The sequence below is a fragment of the Danio rerio genome, chromosome 9 (assembly GCF_052040795.2).
Source record: "Danio rerio strain M-AB ecotype USA chromosome 9, GRCz13ab, whole genome shotgun sequence".
NCBI lineage: Eukaryota > Metazoa > Chordata > Actinopteri > Cypriniformes > Danionidae > Danio > Danio rerio.
The window spans coordinates 50,017,501-50,037,761 of NC_141029.1; the positions used below are offsets into that span (position 1 = coordinate 50,017,501).

Below are 20,261 nucleotides of genomic sequence, written 5' to 3' on the forward strand. Positions count from 1 at the left end.
ACACTTGTTGTAAATTAATAATTGACCGAAATTGTAAAAAAAAAAAAAAAAAAAATACTTCTCTAACTGCAAAATGCACCTGATTTATAGACTGACCTGAAGTCTTTTTTTTTTTGCTTATTAAAACATTGCTTCCCAACTAATATATATGCAGTAATCTCAAACTTTATCCTTACAAAAAATCATATGAGCTTCACACTTATGCAATCACGTTAATATGTGAAACAAATGCCGACGTACAGTTGAAGTCAGAATTATTAGCCCTTATTTCCCTTATTTTCCCACAATTTTTCTCATCTCTAATAACTGATTTCTTTTATCTTTGCCATGATGACAGTACATAATATTTTACTGGATAATTTTCAAATGCTAGTATTCAGCTTAGAGTGACATTTAAAGGCTTAACTAGGTTATAAGGGCAAGATAAGGTAATTAGGCAAGTCATTGTATAATAATGGTTTGTTTAAGGGAGCTAATAATATTGATACCAAAATGGGTTAAAAAAATTAAAAACTGATTTTATTCTGGTACTTTCTCCAGAAGAAAAAAATATTACGGGAAACACTGAAAAATTCTTTGGGAATATATTTCGGAAAATCATAGGTGGGCTAATAATTGTGACTTCAACTGTATGTTAAAACATTATCACATGTTTCACATTACAATAAGTTCCAAAATCACGTTCAACGTTTTTTTTTTTTTCATATTTCACAATTAACAAGTGAAGCTTATGTGTTTTCCCTATAAGGGTAAGTTTGTTTTCTTGTCAAGCTTCACATGTTTTTTATATGCATTAATTGCACAAATTGCCTAAATGCTACCTAAATTGGGGCTGCACGATATTGGAAAAACCTTACATTGCAATATTATACTTTGCTGTGTTATAAATTGTGAAGGGTTGTCACGATACTGGAACTAAATACCACATGGTTCGGTACAGAAGTTTTAAAAATGTCCATTTCCCGCTAACATTAAACACAGGCATATGACCAGCCGAGGAAAAGGAGGAAGACGAGACCCTGAGACCATCGATATACGGACAGACAGACAGACAGACAGACAGACAGACAGACAGAAAGACAGATAGATAGATAGATAGATAGATAGATAGATAGATAGATAGATAGATAGATAGATAGATAGATAGATAGATAGATAGATAGATAAATATTGGATATTGGCCATCCAATTTAAGTTTCATTTTTTGTTTTACCATTTTAAATGTTTTCCAGTTTGATAGTCACACAAGTAATATGTAATAGGTTTATACTTTGTGCTACAATGCTGGGACAGATCCACACACTGCCGCTAGATGGCGCCACTAACTCAGTAAGTGCTCTTGTGTCCACAGCATATAACTTTCCCTGTAATTTAGTCAAATTTATTCCAACGTGATAAGTGAACTACTAGTCAGTCAATAAATCGAACTGTAAAAATATGAAGTCCGGTTGAATTGAGTAGCCTAATATACTTTAACATTCCACCCTAAAAAAAAATCATACATCGCTAAGTCAAGTTTCATAAAATAATTTCGAGAGGAATACGTGATATGATTGAGCACGACTGGCTTCTCATCTGTAATCTGTAATAATCAAATCAGAGTGATTCAAGCTTACAATAAATAGATTGTTTTCTTCCTACTGCTTTATCTTCGTTTTGGAAGAATCCCCCCTTCCACCCCATCTCCTCCTTTTTCTAAGGAGAGCTATCGAGACTTACCTAATCTCGGATCCACTTATATCAGGGGTGTCTACACTTGGTCCTGGAGGGCTAGTGTCCTGCAAAGTTGAGTTCCAACCCCAATCAGACACACCTGGGCTAGCTAATCAAGCTCTTACTAGGCTTTCTAGAAACATTCAAGCAGGTGTGTTGAGGCAAGTTGGAGCTAACATCTGCAGGACACCAGCCCCCCAGGACTGAGTTTGGACACCCCTGGCTTAAATGCTTATTGACCAGGCGGGAGCCTAGGGCTTAATTATCTCCGAGCTCAGGGTTCTCTCCCGGGACAGCATGCCAAACCTGCTCTTAACGCCATGGGAACTCTTGAAAAAGAGTTTATCACTTTCACTTTCCTTCGGCTTAGTCTCAGTATTTAATAGTTTTAATTAATTATAAAATATATTTTTATACATTTGTAAAATAATCTAAAGTTGTGACACTTTCAGGCATTACATTTGAGGTCCTAGGCTATAGCACTGAATTAATGAAGACATATGGACAGATGACTTGCACATAATAATAACTAATGTGCGTCCTGCGGCTTTATTAATAACGTACATAGAGCGCACGGGGTCACAATGCGCAAATGTGAGATCGGAAAAAGTGCACAGCCACGCACACATTCAAAGCGATTTCATAATCTTGCATATTGTCAGCGATTCTCAACAGAAATGACTGTGATTGGCCGAGAAGGTCATCAGTTCACCGAACTCGCTGCTGTTTATTGAGCGTAACCACAGATACAGGGACACTGGAGCGTTTTAAAGCCGTGATTCATCAGCGGATCGCTCGTATGTCAGCTTATAGACAAGCCAGCAGATCGCGTGACTTTGAAACACTCCAGTGTTCATGTATCTGTGGTTACACTGAGTAAACAGCGGTGAGTTCGGTGAACTGATGACCTTCACGGCCAATCACAGTCATTTCTGTTGAGCACATGAACACAATGGCAAATCAGCAGTGTTTAAAGGGCCATGACACCCCCCACTTTCGGTTAAAGTCTACTTCAGAAGTTTTTCAAAAGATGCATGATTAATGGGCGTGGAGCTCCACGAGCATCAGGCAGGAGTGGGCGTGGCCAGCAGGGGAGAACGTGAGCGAACGAAGCTAGCTCACAAAATGAGACAAACCGTGAGGAGACGCATGAGTTTATAGTTTACAAAGTTAAAATGCAAAGAAATGAACAGTGATTTTATGCCCTGCTACATTTGTTATTCGTAATTTCATATACACATAACCACAATTTATATCATTATAAAGATAAGTGTGTTCATATAAACCCTATAAATGAGGACTTCTCCCTCAATCCCCGTATAAAGCAGACTCAGTGCAGCGGGTCTCCTGACCTGTCTATTTTAACCATTAACCCTGCTGGTAATCTGGAGGATTTAGGCAAACACAGCAGCACAGTGATGTGTCTGAATGTGAACGAACTCCTGATAAAAGACAGCGTCCGCCATTCTCTAATTCTCGTGCTGCTCTCCCGACAAAAATGCTAGCAGCACACACATCTTTGCTGCATGAGCGGCCCTGACAAGATCGCGGGGGAAAACATACAACAAACAACGTGGATCATGGAAACAAACGCATATGAGCCTTCATAAACGGCTAAATACTGCCGTTGGTCCGTCCGTGTCTCACTGCTCGGGCTTGACACTGGAAGGTCTGGCAGGTCTCATGAATAATTAAGCAGCCGGCTCTTCTCATTGGATAAAAAAACTCCGCTATGAATAATAATGAGAAACCGACGCACGTCATCATTGCACTTGCAGTACTGCGCTACGTCGCCGATTTTGACCCCTCCCCAAAAATCATTTTAAACCCGGAAGCTGAAATTAGCTGACAAAAGCTCAAAATTATCCAGTTTTCCCCACAATTAAAGCTGACAGGTGCTAACATTGTCTTAACTGATGCTCAACACACAAATCTGTTAATACAAAAAAAAAAAAAAGTTCTCCAGGGTGTCCTGAACCTTTAAAAACGTGCTCAACACCGCTCAAATGTTAGCGGGAAATGAACGTTTCAGTACTGATTGGGATCCAGTATCGTGATAACACTACATTTGAATAGCTCTAATTGGAAATGGATTTCATTAATTTAGATCAACTGGGATGATCAAGTCCTTTTCTATGCAGTGGATCTGCATAAATTATAATAAATTACAAGAAAAAAAAAACAAATACATATCCAGTGCTTTGTGGTTGTCTGACAGTATTCATGTACAGAAATTGACCGATCAAATCTAAAATGACATGGTCATCATTGTATAAATAATATATGCATCATTTAATCTTCAATAAATAATCCAGTCCAGAGATGCCGATGCACATCGACACTCAAACGATATATTGTTCAGCCCTAACCTAAATGCATTACTAAAGACTGACTCTAACCTCGAAGCCTGTGCTCTGTTTCCAGCTCCACCTCCTCTTCCTACAACCGTAGGTCTTAAGAAAGCCATCATCATCACCCAAGAGATAGTGGACGGAGAGGTGGTCTCTCAGAGCGAACTGGAGCAGAATCCCGCAAACCACATCGAGCAGGACGTCTTTGAGGATGAAGAGGAGATAACAGAACAACTGGAGTTAGCGGAGGAAGACGAGGAGTTAGCCAAACATCAGGAAGCAGAGGAACCAGAGGTGATGCTGGAGGTGGAGGAGACAGTAATAGTGGAGGTAGTGGAGAAAGAGAAAGCACCTGTTGAAGATGATGAAGAAAAAGCAGAAGAGGTTTCACACGATGCTGTTGTGGAGCAGAAGGATGAGTAGCTTTTGACTGCTACGTCGTAAATCTTGCTGCCTCGGTTGTTCTTCATCTCTGTCTTCTGTCCCTTAATACTGTTCAGGGTTTTGTTATGAAGAGCAAATCTCCAGTTCCACATTAAAAGAATTACAAGCCTCAGTTTCTGGTCAGCTTTGTTTTTTTTATGATGTCTAGCTACCATTTTACAGTCTATGCTAGCTACTAGTTGGCATGGGATGATAACCGGTTTCAAAGTTTTCCACGGTTTGGAAAAGTCAAGGTTTTAATTCCACTAAAATGTTCTGGGATATAAATGTTCTTTAACCCTTCTAAGTTTGCCCATAGATAGAACCCATTTCAACCCATCATCTCCTCACACATTATTATTTTATTTCTTACTACTTTTTATTAGTATTTTAGTACTAATAGTACTTTTTCACATTATTATTTTTTTGTTATTTATTTATCATTTTGTTTTGGGTGTTTTGCAATTATTATTATTATTATTATTTTTTTTTTTTCATTTTTACTATGTATGTCTAGTCTTGATCTTGTTACAAACGTTTTAATGAAGATGTGGAATCTTGAACCAATATTTATAAAACTGCAATACATTTTTAAAAAATACAAAATAAAACAATTTTAAAAAATAATAAAAAAAACTAAACACAAAATTAAATACAAAACATACTAAATAAAATAAAATAACATGATTAAACAATTAAATAAAATAATAAACATTTATTTTACTAAATAAAAAATAAAATAGTAAAAATATTAAATAAAATAACATGATTAAACAAATAAATAAAATAACTAAATAAACAAAAAATAAACAATTTTAATAAACATTATTAAAACAAATAAAAATAAAATTATTAAATTAAAGAATAATAAAAAATATATATTTATACAATAAAACAAAATCATTTTAAAAAAAATAAAGCTTGTTTTTCCTTTATTATTTTATCCTCACCCCACCGACAGATATTTGTTGTCTTTTTAAATATGGAAAATCTTTATTGTTTTTCAAATAAGTTCATGTTATTTATTTTAAGAAGGTTTAGTTTGTGCTAATAATAGACAACAACAGCCAATACATTTAGCTTTATACAGATCATCAATTTAAATAACATGATAGTAGAGTTTTCCAACATGATAATAGAATTTTCCAATAGAAAATAAATACCGTGCCAAGGTATATGTAAGGATTTTTAATGTATTTCTTATTTGTTGAAAAAAAAACTGCGTTTTTGAAACTAACGAGAGCAGAAATCAGCGATTTACTTTAAGTATTTAGCCTGACGATTAAATATTTAAAGTACCATGGTAAAATATACAGGGGCTGTGTATTGTTCACAAAGAAACCAATGTGCCAGTAAAAACCGACATTACCTCAACAGATATTGTAACGTGTAGGATAAAATTAATGGTGTGCTTTTAGCGAGTTAATCGAGTATGTTAACTTCATTGTCAAAAAAATGCTTTTCTTTGAGTTTTTGTCTAGTTTCTAGTCTTGGTAACAATTTCCAGACATGTAAAAAATAGTTTTGTTTTCAGAAATAATGTTAAAATTTAGTAAGTTTTTCCGTGAAACAAGCTAAATTATCTGCCAGTGAGTTAAGTAACATGTCAAACTGAAAACAATATTATTTTATTTTTCCTTGCTGGAAAACCTCAAATTTAACCAATAATTTCTTAGAATAAAACATGTTTTACTTGTCTACAAAACGCTTCTTAATTTAAGAGATTTTAAGTACACACGACAAAAGACTTTTACAGTGTTGTCCTCAGCTAAAGACTTTTACAGTGTTGTCCCTATGTGTTGTCCTCAGCTTGCATCATCAAGGCTGCATCCAGATACTACTAAACTAAACACTAATGCGTATTAAAGGCTCAAAAGTATTGACTGAGTGATGAAGAATAAAACAATAAAACGTTAAAACAACATAATTTGAGCTAAGTTAATCTCATTAACGTTGTTTTCTTTAACTACTTTCAGTGCGATCGTGAAACTGCGAATTTATATACAATTTTAAACCAACAATATGCTAATATAAAGATTACAATTCAGACTCTGTTTAGTCTGCTTTGTCAACGTAAACATTTCTAAACAAGCTGGAGATTAACATTTGTGCATCTTGAAACAAACCTGAGGCGTGAACGTAGCTTCCATCTTGATTGAATCAGTTTATGAAAGAATCGAACGATTCAGTGATTCACTAGTACTTTTCCAAATGGTGTTTTAAACGAATCATTTGAATGAACTGCCGTTTTTGCTATGTAATCATATTTATTTTTCAAGCCAGGACAAATTACCAGCCCAAAACACACTCAATAAAACGATTTAATATAATAAAAGAATGTTTAAAAATACTAGAAATCTGTCTAAAATACTGTTTTGAGCTTAATATTTATATATTATTATTCATATATTTATATATTTATATATGTATTTGTTTATTCATGCATTTATTATTTTATGTATTTATTTATATAATTATTTATGTATTTTTTGTTTATGATTTTTTTATTTATGCATTTATTTATTTATCTATTTAATGTATATATATATATATATATATATATATATATATATATATATATATATATATATATATATATATATATATATATATATATATATATATATATATATGTATGTATGTATGTGTGTATATATATTGCATTTCTATTTATTTATGTATTAATTTATTTTATCTATTTATTTATGGATTTATTTGTTTGTTTATTTATTTATGAAAGTAAAATAATCTTGTTTTCCGTTTAAAATATTTTACTTAAAGGTGCCGTAGGTGATCTGCCAAAATGCAAAAAGTTAGCATAATATCTTTGAAACAGTCATTTTTTCCATGACAGGCCAAGCTACCAGCCCAAAACACACTCAATAAAATGATTTAATATAATAAAAGGATGATTAAAATACCTCAATATCATTTATAGTCTATATTGCAGACTTTAAGGTAACATTTAATCAAAAGTAACAGCAAAGACTTGTATTGTTACAAATGATTTCTAGAATAAATGAAAAGAACTTCATATTTATTTAACCAAGAATCCTAAAAATGTATGATTGTTTCAGGGGGATTAGTAGTAATATCAACATCAAAACAGTATTTAAGACTGATTTCTTAAGGATTACTGGAGACTTGATGCTGTAAATTCATCACAGGACTCAAACAAAATGCATAACAGTACTTGCAGTAATATTTTACCATATTACTGTGCAAACTACATGCATTTACACACATTTAACACAAATAACAGACAAAGAGCCACTTGTATAGAAGACTGGTTTATTCACGACCATTTCATGATGTCCAATATTGATGCTTTTGGCGAAACAGAGGCGGCAAAAGGAAGAGGAAAGGGAAAATACTGCATGACAGTCTAATGTCAATAAAACACCGTCAGACAACTACGCAATGAAACATAAGAGCGTATCAAAAAACCGTTTATCCGACATACAAATAACATTTATCCTATAAATGCAAAGCAAGGAATTTATTGGTCTCCCTGTCGAGGTGCAAATTACAAGTGGAGGATCGACATCACTGGCCAGAGGAGTTTAATGGAGTCCACCAACACTGCTTTCTTGATTGCACATCGTTTCCTTAACGAGAAAAGGTTTTGCCCCTGAACAGATTACAGGAGAGGGATTAGAATCATATTCACTGTTATCATAAACAGAAGTCAACATTTGAAGGATTAAAACAAGTGCTGCACGATATTGAAAAAATTGGTCATAGCAATATTTAGTTTTGCTGCGATATACATTGAAATATGAATATAATTTTACCAGATAGCTTTAATCATTGATTTATTCATGCATTTGTTTATTCATTCATGCATTTATTTATTTATTCATGCGTTTATTTAATTATTTAATTATTTATTTATTTATTTATTTATTTATTTATTTATTTATTTATTTGTCCATGCAATTATTTATTCATGCATTTATTTATTTATTTGTTTATTTATTTATTCATTCATTTATGCATTTATGTATTCATTTATTCATGCATTCATTTTATTTATTTTTGCATTTATTTAATTATTTATGCATTTATTTACTTATGCATTTATTTATGTATGCATTCATTTATTTATTCATGCATTTATTTGTTTTATTTATTTATTTATGCATTTATTTATTTATTTATTTATTCATGCATTTATTTACTTACACATTTATTTATTTATGCATTTATTTATGCATTTGTTCATGCATTTATTTGTCCATGCAATTATCTATTCATGCATTTGTTTATTTTTTATTAATTCATTTATTCATTCATGCATTTATGTATTTATTTATTCATGCATTTATTTTATTTATTCATGCATTTATTTTATTTATTTTTGCATTTATTTATTTATTTATTCATGCATTTATTTATTTATGCATTTATTCATGCATTTATTTGTCCATTCAATTATCTATTCATGCATGTATTTATTTATTCATTCATTTATGCATTTATGTTTTTATTTATTCATGCATTTATTTTATTTATTTTTGCATTTATTTATTTTATTTATGCATTTATTTATTTATGCATTTATTTTTTATTTATGCATTTATTTATTTATTGTAAAAATGACCTCATCAGAGGTCATGGTTGGTCTGTTTTGAAAGCTTTACATTACTGATAAAATCAAATTCTCCTCAGCGATTTTTCCAAAGAAAATATTTTGCAACATTTGCCAATGTTTTGTTTTGAACAAGCTCAAACAACGGCCAGCTGAAGTGTATTTGAGAAGTACTCTCTAATCATCATGGCTCTGAGAAACAGTGGGTTGAGCAACACTTCTGAGTAATTAATAAAATTTCACAAAATAATTCATCTTCCTCAAGTATGCGCTTGCGGTATTAAACAAAACAGCCCAGAGATTTGCACCATCATCAGCAGAAATCAACCGCTAATACTGGATAAAAGCCCAGAAGAGAGATATTTTCCTGCTGAAGATCTGGCTGAAGGCATGTGTGGTTTTATACGAAGGTGTGAAATGCTAATGATTGTGAAAACGGCACTTACGAAATAGTTTTCATCTCTTTCTTCTCAGCGTCCGGGCGAGCACGGTTCAGTACCTTGAGGAAGTCAGAGGTCTTGGCCCTCATGCGAGTGTGAATGTAGGCCTAAAATGAAGAAAAGCACACTTCTGAGTATACTGTCATGATACTGGGATTTTGATACCGAGCAGTTCCAGCGTTATGGTTGTGACATTTGCAGTAAAATCTCAAAACATTAAGTAACAGAGGAAGTATATGTTAACATTATATTGAAACATCTCTTTAAATTGTTCAAAACAACTAGCCAGAGAGTTGTGGGAGCAGAAAAATATCAATCTGTAAACATTTTTTATATTTTAAATGAGGGAAATAAACATGCGTTACGGATGTGACAAAAAAAGTCTGCGAGTTAACAGTATACAACATACTTTGTAGAAATTATGTGAATTAAACTGCACAACCCAAAAGAAACAATGCTAATAAAGAGGATAAGAGTTGGCTCTGATTTGATTTTACATCTTTGCATTTATGAGGTAAAAGTGTCGTTATGGATGTGACATCTCTCTGTTATGGATGTGACGTATGTGAAATTGCCACTTGTGTGACTTTGGCAAATCAAACATAATTGATTGAAAACATTGACAGAGACATTTTTCAGTATTTTTAAAGCACTGTAAAATACAAGCCTACATATAAAACGCAGAAACGGTTTTGCTATTTTGGCGAAAACTTAATTTTTTTCAAAGCAAGGTTGACATTTGCATGGATTTGCTCTACCATTTTTGATACCACAAAGAAATATACAACACTGACTGAAATCATAATTTAAGCATATATTAGTTTCTTAAATTTCGGGAAACTTCAGGCATGGCTCAAAATATATATTTCTTTAAATATATATTAAATATATATATCAATTTTTAGGTTAGACTTGCTTTTCCAAATAATTCACTAGACAAAATAAAATAAAATAATAATAACAATCATAATAATAAAATATTTGAATACTGGTTTGGTCAGATATTCACATGCCCTGCCAAAATTCACTAGCATAAAATAAAATAAAATGTAATAAAAAAAATAAACAAACAAATAAACAAATAAAATAAATGAAAGGAATAAAAATTGTAATACAAAATAAAATAAAATAAAAAATTTATATAAGAATTAGTAAAAAAAATAAAATAAAATTTTGTTTAATGAAATTGAATAAAATAAAATTTTCAATAAATAAAACAAAATAAATAAAACAAAATAAATAAAAATAAATATATAATACATAATTAAATACATATACTGAAAATTAAAATAAAAATTAAATAAATGAAAATAAAATATTTAAAAAAAATACATTTTTATAAAGAAAATAAATTATTAAATTAAATTAAATTAAATTAAATTAAATTAAATTAAATCTAATTTAATTTAATTTAATTATATACTGGTTTGGTCAGATGTTCATATGCCTTGCCAAATAAAAATCACTGACATAAAATAAAATAAAATTTTGCTTCTCAAATAAAATGTATTTTAATTTGAGAATGCTTAGACAAAAAAAAAAATCATTTTTTAGAAAATGAATCTGATCAACTAATTACAGATTTCTTAAAACTAATAGTAACAATAAAATCACCGACATAGATAAAATAAAAGAATTCTTCATTCGTTGGATTCATGTAACATTCTGATAAATGATGCCATTTAACGTTTCAAGAAAATGTATAACTAATATTTCTAGTTAGAGAAGAAACTACTACCCTATATTATATCAATTTAAAACAATATTACTGACCAAAAGTCACAGTCAGTAATAAGCAAATTACAACCAATAACACAAATAAACACAACATAAATAAAACTGTGCTTCAGGCTGTTATTAATAACATAATATAAAATTTTAATTATTAATAATATAAAATAAATTTGTAATTATAAGTAGTAAAATATATACTTTGTAAATGATTAATAGTACAATAAATGAATAAAATACACTTAAAAAACTAGTCCTTACCATGTGCTTACTAAATGTAAATGATTGAATGATTAAACTAACAGAAAATGCACTATATCATGATATAAATCATTAGCAGTATATGTGAGGACTTGTATCTTGATATGGAATTAATCAAATTATTTATCATTTTGATAAAACAACTTCTGAAAATGAAAAGCATCTAAATTATCAAGATTACAGATTCACATTAAATCGTATTTTCTTCATCTCCTTCAGCATATTTGTTTTAAAGGACGAACGGTTGAAGGACAAGTGTGCAAACTGAGAAACACTCAAACACAAAGAGCATTTTGTTTGCATCTGGGAGGAGAGTCTCACCTTGGAGCACTTTATGTGGTAGTGCAGATAATCCCGGAAGGTGTGGATGAGGTTGATGGTGTTGTCTCTGGTGTTGGCGTTGGTGTGTCGAGGGAACAGCACTGGTGGAGAATTCAGTAAAAAAATGTTAGGATTTATATTTGAGAACAAGACTCTTAGCGTTTATGGTTTCTGTTAGCAATAAAGCCGCTGAAATACTTTTATATGAATCTCTGTATTAGTATGTGTACAGTCAGCAATGCACTTATTGGAAATAAACCATCTTGATGTAAAGGTTATATATTTTATTTTATCATTTGTACAGTTTAATTGTTAACCCCTGTGTGCTGTTGGGGATGCTTTCATCCACTCTGGGCTGATTTTGAGTCTTAATTTGGCCACAACTTTCTCAGTGTTCCAGTAAATAAGATGATTTTTGCTGACAACTCTTATTTTGACACATTTTGGGAAAATGCTTTAAAAATATATTTTTTAAAACTCAACAATACACTCTTGGTAAATTGGTTACCCTTTCGTTATGTTGGTGGCTGTTTTTGCCCCATTGACATTTTTTAATTGCAAAGTCATGCCACCATATAGTTGTGTTTTCTTGATTGTTGGTGATTTTCCCTGTTGAGAAGAGATATAACAAGTAATTTTTACTATTAAGGTTTTAGGTTGCAAACATAAAAATAAGTTATAAACTTAATAATTTAAAAAATTAATAATAGAAATATATATTTAGTATTGCAAAAGTCTGCATAAGTAAAATAATTACAAAAATATCCTAAATAAATTAAATAATTACATTAAATGCAAAATTAAATTAAATATAAAATAATTAAACAAAAAATTTAATAATAACATTAAATATAAACAATAAAATAAAAAAATTAAACTAAATACTAAATTAAATATTAAATAATTAAACAAAGAAATAAAATAAAAAATAATTAAACAATGCAATACAATAAAAAAATCAATAAAATAAAAAATAGAAAATAAATTCAAAATAAAATAGAAAATAATTTAATTCAATTGAAAATAATTTAATTAAATACAAAATGTTATAAAATGTAAAATAAGTAAACAATAAAAAAATAAATAATCAAATTCAATAAAATTAAAAATTAAATAAAATATTTAAAAAAATACAAAATAAATAAAAAATAAATGTAAAAATATTTAATTTAATTAAATACAAAATTTATTTAAATATAAAATAATTAAACAATAAAATAAAATCCACTAAATAAAATAAAATATAATACAAAATAAAATACAAAATGCAATTAAATAATTATTAAACAATTAAATAATTTAATTACATAAACTAAATAAATAAATGAAATTAAATATAAAAAATTAACAATAGTATAAATTAAATATAAAAAATTAACAATAATATTAAATTAAAATAAATTCACAAATTAAATATAAAATAACAAAATAGTCGTTTTGCTTCTCAATTAAGTTGATGGTATTTTAGATAGGTTAAGTTTGTTCTAGAAATAGATAATAACAGACAACACGTTTCTCTTTTTAAAACATCAATTTGAATAACTAAACGCAGTTTTCATTTTTTTTTTTTAAGTAGCATAAATAACAAGAACAAAAAGAACAAATAAAACAGAAGTTAACGAGCTCCCAGCAAACTTTGCATGGCTCCAGAGTCTTCCGGGTTTCATGAAAAACTGAAGTGGAGTAAAGCTGGTAAACACTGTTGGCTTTGATGTCGAGGGTGTGGTGCCTTTATTTTATTCATTAGTAGGTTTGTGTAACGGCCATGAAGAGAAAAGCTGGGCGTTTGCTCTATTGAAGCGAATGCAAATACACACTGCACCTGTCACAGGTAAACAGCAGAGCTTTGTTTAGGGTGTATTTTTAACACAATAAAGATGTAATAGGGTAAAAAAAATAGTTAACTAAAATGAATCATCATACTACCATGGTTGATTAATCACATTAAGAATTGCAAACATATTTATAATGACAAATTTAATTGAAAATGTGATACTTTTGAGCTTTGGTGTTTATATCGCCTTTATATTTGCTCTGTTGTACTTTTTTTTTTAGAGTTGAGCACCCATTTCAGACTGATGTGTGTGCTTTTATGCAATGTTTTAAATCTCTAAATACGTAAATAAGGCATTGTCTAAATAAATATGCAGTAATTTGCATATATTTGTAATATAAACGGCAGAACATTTTATTTTAATGTTTAATGTAGCACCCATTTGAGACTGATGTGTGCGCTTTTGTGTAATGTTTTAAATCTGTAAATATGCAAATGAGGCATTAAGTAAATACACATTTATTTGCATATATTTGTAATCTAAACGACAAAACATGTTATTTTAATGTAAATGTTTAATGTAGCTCCAATTTGAGACTCATGTGCATGCTTTTATGCAAGTTCTAAACATGCAAATGAGGCATTGTTTAAATAAACACATGCTAATTTGCATATATTTGTAAAATGAGTAACAGAACATTAAGTAACACTTTATTTTAAAGTTTAATTCTTACTAATAAATCACTAATGTCTTTTGCCACAATAAACTGCTAACTTGCTGCATTTTAATAGTAATTAAGATAGTTAGGGTTAGATACCAGGTATATGATAAGAGTGCAGAATAAGATCATGCAGAATATCTACTTTATAAGTATTAATAAACAGCCAATATCTTAATATGTGACTTACTACTGTAGTAGGAAAAGCGAAAATTGGGATCCAAACTAAAGTGTGACAGAAAAAAAAACATAACTTATATGAATCACCACACTTTAAAGGTTAAATACTTACATTAAGAATTGCAAAGATTTTTATAATGCCTAATTTAATTGAACGTGATACTTTTTTAGCTTTGGTGTTTATATCGCCTTTATATTTGCTTTTTGGTACTTTTTTTTTTAAGAGTTGAGCACCCATTTGAGACTGATGTGTGTGCTTTTGTGTAATGTTTTAAATCTGTAAATATGCAAATGAAGCATTAAGTAAATAAACATTTATTTGCATTTATTTGTAATACAAATGACAGAACATTTAATTTTTAATTTTTAAATTTTTATAATTATTTTTTCGGGGTTTTCACCTTTATTTTTGATAGGACAGTAGAGAGAATTGACAGGAAAGCATGGGGAGCAGAGAGAAGGGAAAGATCGGCATAGGACCGCGAGGCGGAATCGAACCCGGGTCGCCTCGAGCACCGGAGTGCATGTGTCGACGCACTAACCACTACACCACTGGTACCGACAGAACATTTATTTTAAAGGGTCACGAAACACCAAAACACATTTTTTGAGCTGTTGACAGTCGTATATGTGTCCCACACTGCTAAAAACACTATTAGGACACCTATATTTCACTAAATAGTGTAAATTGGTTGTTTTTGCGTTATTTCAAGCAAATTCGTACTTCCTGTTTGAAACGAATTTTTGAAGCTGCGTCACGGTCATGACATAATAGCGTTGTATTCCAGCGTGCAGACTGGGCGTCTGTGCCAGAGTGAGTCTTATTACGTCTAACAGTGTGTTGCATTAATGCATGAGTAAGGCTTGGTTCAAACCAATGAGCTCGCTCTATTGTGCAACTTTATTAATATTCATTAGTGTCACAGTGTTTACACCACAGAGACGCCACGTTGTGTTGGCAAAACAAGCGTGAAGTGTTGCTTTTATAGTTTGCTGCCATTAAGTTTCGTTTTCATTTTCTCTCTGTGAGAGCTCATCTGGATCACGTGTGGATTAATAGTGTACGCGACGCTCGACAACAATAACTTACGTGTCTAAGGAGGAACATTGTTTACCTGAGAGCTGTTCTCATCTGCAAACGCTGAAATCCGGATTCGCTTGTAGTCTTCTCTTCATAAAGACGCGGCTCTAGTTGCTGGTGATTGTCCTGTCTCTACAGATTTGGTAAGTGAGCGACCAGTGCTCTTTGTTTATTCAGTTTGTTCGTATCGAATTAAGTTAACTATTGCACTGAGTGCAAACATGTTTGCACCGCATTTTGTGACCGGAATAACACACGCTGCTTTCTGACGCTACCTGCCGTGTGCATCTAAGTTTCCGGGAAATGCTGAGTTTTTTTTTCTCTCATTCGCCGTGCGGTATCAAACATTGCATGAAAAATACACGCTTAGAGAAGATCCTCGAATCAAATATCACGTTTGTCGGGAGGAACATGAATGAATTCCCTGAATGAAAGAGCCAAACTGCAGTTAAAGTCCACCATTTAATAATTTGGCAAATAATTCGACAACAGATGTCCATGTAAACACAGTCACATTGTCCGCTGTGGTTGTGTGTTTTGACTCTGAAACTCCCGCTTGCCCAAATAGACACTCCCACACCAAGCCTCTTTTCTTCCTCCGACACTCCCCCCTAAACAGAGCTGGACACGCCCACTTTTCTGACTTTTTCCAAAGTAGAGGTGTGAAAACACCCTGCTGAAACAAGGGGGTTTCATGGCCCTTTAATGTACGTTTAATGTAGCTCCTTTTTTAAACTGATGTACATGCTTTTGTGCAAGTTTTTTAAAGTTCTAAACATGCAAATGAGGCATTGCTTAAATAAACACATGCTAATATGCTAGGGATGGGAAGATTAATCGATATGTATCGATACGCGGTCATGCGCGTGCACGATGCGAGTGCATCGGTTGAGCAGCAGAGGATGAATGAAATTTTGGAAGCAAATCGAGATGCATCGGTTTTTGCGAGATGCATCGGTTTTTCCGAGATACAGCTTATATTTTTAATATAGAATGTATTTTTATTTATTAACAAGTGTTGTCAACCTGTTTTTGGCGCATAATTTAATCGACCTACATAAAGTAAGCCTTAGCAACGGATTTGCGGATGTGTACACTTTCACTACAACTCAGTGTATCAGGTGTGCGGATGAAGCTAGTGGTGCGCCCTCAGAAAGCGCGAGAAGCAAAACAATCATTTTATTCCCCACTGAGTTTTAAATCTTAAGTATGGCAACATTATGGATTTAAGGATGGACGACATGACAGGACAGATGCAATTTGCAAAATGTGCCGCGCATCTGTAAAATACGCGGGCAGTACGACTAATCTGAAATCTCACTTGAAGCGGCGCCACGGTGTTGTTGTGAAAGCTCCATCTTCCAGTGGACCTCAATTCTGCCGCCCTATGCGCGGATATAACTGAGGACGCGCCGGTGTCGCGGACCTCTATTTTGCCGCCCTATGCGCGGATATAACCGAGGACGCGCCGGTGTCGCGGACCTCTATTCTTCCGCCCTATGCGCGGATATAACTGAGGACAAGCGGGTGTCGCGGACCTCTATTCTTCCGCCCTATGCACGGATATAACTAAGGACGCGGGTGTCGCGGACCTCTATTCTGCCACCCTATGCGCGGATATAACTGAGGACAAGCGGGCGCTGATGGAGGTGTTGCGGACATAACTGAGGATGTGGGTGGTAAGGGGGGTGTTGCGGACGCCGCCCTCTCTATACTGCCGCCCTAGGCGGCCGCCTAGGTCGCCTCTATGGACGTGCCGGCCCTGTTCATCTGCAAAGATATTTATTCAGCCTCACGGAGAACGAAGGTTTTGAACACCTCCTTCTGTTAATTTTTATTTAATTATAATAATAATAATAATATTAATAATAATAATGATAAAAATAATTGGGTGTCACGGTGGCACAGTGGGTAGTTTGACCACCTCACAGCAAGAAGATTGCTGGTTTGTTATATTTTTATTAGCCTGTTGTTTACAGTGACAGTGATGTTTCAACGCAGCATAACACTGCTAGTTCACGACCTTAAGTTTTGAATATTCAGTAGCACAATATATCTTTGTAAAACTTGTTTTCATAGTTGAAAAGTTAAATCACAATTCTTGTTGTGCAATGCTAAACCTTTATGTTGAAAGAGTGCAAATATATATATTTTAATATATACTGCACTTATACATTCTGTTTATCTTGAAAATACTTAAATAATATGTGCTATAGGTTCTAAAATGGCCCTCTACTGTAAACTGACACTCTGGCTCTGAGAGAAAAGCCAGTTTGTAAAAATAGTCTTGGTTTTGCTTGGTTAATAAATAATGAATCAAACTCATTCAATGGCACAGCATCCTCTTTCACATCATCTCATAAACTTGATCTAATAAGTTAGTGCTGAATTATCGCATTGTATCGTGATATGGGTGTGAATCGTATCGTGTCGCATCTCAATATGTCACAAATGTATCGCTAATATATCGGATCGTATTCTTTGTATCGAGATGCGTATCGGATCGGCATTATAGCTTAGATGCCCAACCCTATAATATGCATATATTTGTAAAATGAGTGACAGAACATTAAGTAACACTTTATTTTAAAGTTCAATTCTTACTAATAAAGCACTGATAATGTCTTTTGCCTCAATAAACTGCTAATTTGCTGCATTTTATTCGTAATTAAGATAGTTAGGGTTAGATATCAGGTATAGGATAAGAGTGCAGAATAAGATCATGCAGAATATCTACTTTATAAGTATTAATAAACAGCCAATATCTTAATATGTGACTAACTACTGTAGTAAGAAAAGCGAAAATTGGGATCCAAACTAAAGTGTGACAGAATTGTTTTAAACTTATAGGAATCACCACACTTCAAAGGTAAAATAATCACATTAAGAATTGCAAACATTTTTGTATATCACCTTAATTGATTGAAAATGTGATACTTTTGTAGCTTTGGTGCCTTTATATTATTGCTATTGCCTTTATATTTGCTTTTCTGTTCTTTTTTTTTGGTTGAGCACCCATTTGAGACTGATGTGTGTGCTTTTGTGTAATTTTTAAAAATCTCAAAATATGCAAATGAGGCATTGTCTAAATAGATAGCTGATCATTTGCATATATTTGCAATTTAAATAACAGAACATTCTGTAATGTTAAGGTACACTTCTTACTAATAAATTAAAAACAATGGATTTTGCCAAATAAACTCTTAATTTGCTGCTTGTTATTAGTAGTTAGGGTTGGGTATTGGGTAGGATAAGGGGCCATTCACACAATGCATTTATCCTCTCCAATTGTTAGTGTGTTAGACGGATGACTGTTACGCTCATTACTGTCAGTTTCATAGCAGTGGATCAATCAGAAAAGCTTAGAGGCAGGGCAAGTGTAGAGAGCTTCTGTTTAAAGTAGAAAGTTGGCAAGACAACTTTATTGTCTACAGAACAAACCACTGTTATATAATGACTTGCCTGATTACCATAACTTGCCTAATTAACCTAATTAACACAATTAAGCCTTTAAATGTCACTTTAAGCTGAATATTAGTATATTGAAACATTTTGTACAATATTATTTACTGTCATCATGGCAAAGATAAAATAAATCAGTTATTAGAAATGAGTTATTAAAACTATTATATTTAGTAATGTGTTGAAAAAATCTTCTAAAAATATACAGGGGGGTTACTAATTCAGGAGGTCTAATAATTATGACTTCAACTGTATGTAAGCTTATTGTACAAACCGAAGGTGATGTATCCGATGTTGTCCCCCACTGCGGCGTCAGTGTCCTTCAGCTCCAGAGGCGGCTCTCGGTGACTGAACAGCACCTGAGGAGCCGTGTGACTCGCCCTGCGGCCCTCCTTAAACTCCTGAACACAACAGAGACAAACATATGAGGAAATACTGAAGAAAAAAACAAAAACATATAATAATCTAAGACTATTCAACATTATTTTGAGTTATAATATCCTAAATAATTCATGATAAACATGACAAATTAACTCCTGACAAATTAAATTAAGATTTGTCTTACAAACTCTTTTACTCGTTCTTAACTTGCTTATTCTTAAAATATATAAATAAATGTAAAAATCTACAAGTGCAGTAGGACAAAATAATAGTGGTAAAGACAAATTATGATCAATCGCAACCAAAATAAAAGTTGTTTTGACATAATATACACTCACTGGCCACTTTATTAGGTACACCTGTCCAATTGCTTGCTAACTCAAATTTTCGATCTGCCAATCACATGGCAGCAACTAGGTGTGTAGACATGGACAAGACAATCTGCTGCAGTTCAAACCGAGCATCAGAATGGGGAAGAAAGGTGATTTAAATGTGGCATGAGGTCTGAGTATTTCAGTAACTGCTGATCTACTGGGATTTCCATATACAACCATTTCAAGGATATACAGATAATGATTGAAAAAAGAGAAAATATCCAGTAAGCGGTGGTCTGTGGGCACAAATGCCTTCTTGATACCAGAGGTCAGAGGAGAATGGCTAGACTGGTTCCAGCTGATAGATAGACAACCGTTACTCAAATAACCACTCGTTATAACCTAGGTCTGCAGAAGAGCATCTGAATGCAAAACACATCCAACCGTGAGCCGGATGGGCTACAGCAGCAGAAAACCACACCGGGTGCCACTTCTGTCAGCTAAGAACAGGAAACTGAG

General features: G+C 32.4%; 3 protein-coding genes across 6 annotated transcripts in view; 1 reads left to right on the forward strand and 2 right to left on the reverse strand.

Annotated features, from left to right (window-relative positions):
• Positions 1-4,620, forward strand: part of zgc:92380 — a 37,868-nt gene extending 33,248 nt beyond the window's left edge. For all 3 annotated transcript variants that reach the window (XM_087266317.1, NM_001003480.1, XM_087266318.1), the window contains one exon: positions 4,138-4,620. In XM_087266317.1, the coding sequence (XP_087122443.1) occupies positions 4,138-4,487 (350 nt within the window). In that variant the 3' untranslated portion in view covers positions 4,488-4,620. The remainder of the gene's footprint in view (positions 1-4,137) is intronic.
• The window catches only part of phgdh (phosphoglycerate dehydrogenase), a 722,740-nt gene that overhangs the window by 554,670 nt on the left and 147,809 nt on the right, over positions 1-20,261 (reverse strand). The window lies entirely within an intron of this gene.
• The window catches only part of arpc2 (actin related protein 2/3 complex, subunit 2), a 33,897-nt gene continuing 21,400 nt past the window's right edge, over positions 7,765-20,261 (reverse strand). Inside the window, exons 7-10 of one of the 2 annotated variants that reach the window (NM_212699.1) lie at positions 19,322-19,448; positions 11,832-11,932; positions 9,525-9,625; positions 7,765-8,118 (exon numbers count right to left, since the gene is read on the reverse strand). In NM_212699.1, the coding sequence (NP_997864.1) occupies positions 8,097-8,118; positions 9,525-9,625; positions 11,832-11,932; positions 19,322-19,448 (351 nt within the window). In that variant the 3' untranslated portion in view covers positions 7,765-8,096. Of the gene's footprint in view, positions 8,119-9,524; positions 9,626-11,831; positions 11,933-13,354; positions 16,396-18,114; positions 19,449-20,261 lie in introns of those variants that run through there. The other variant, XR_015498742.1, reaches the window with a different exon arrangement.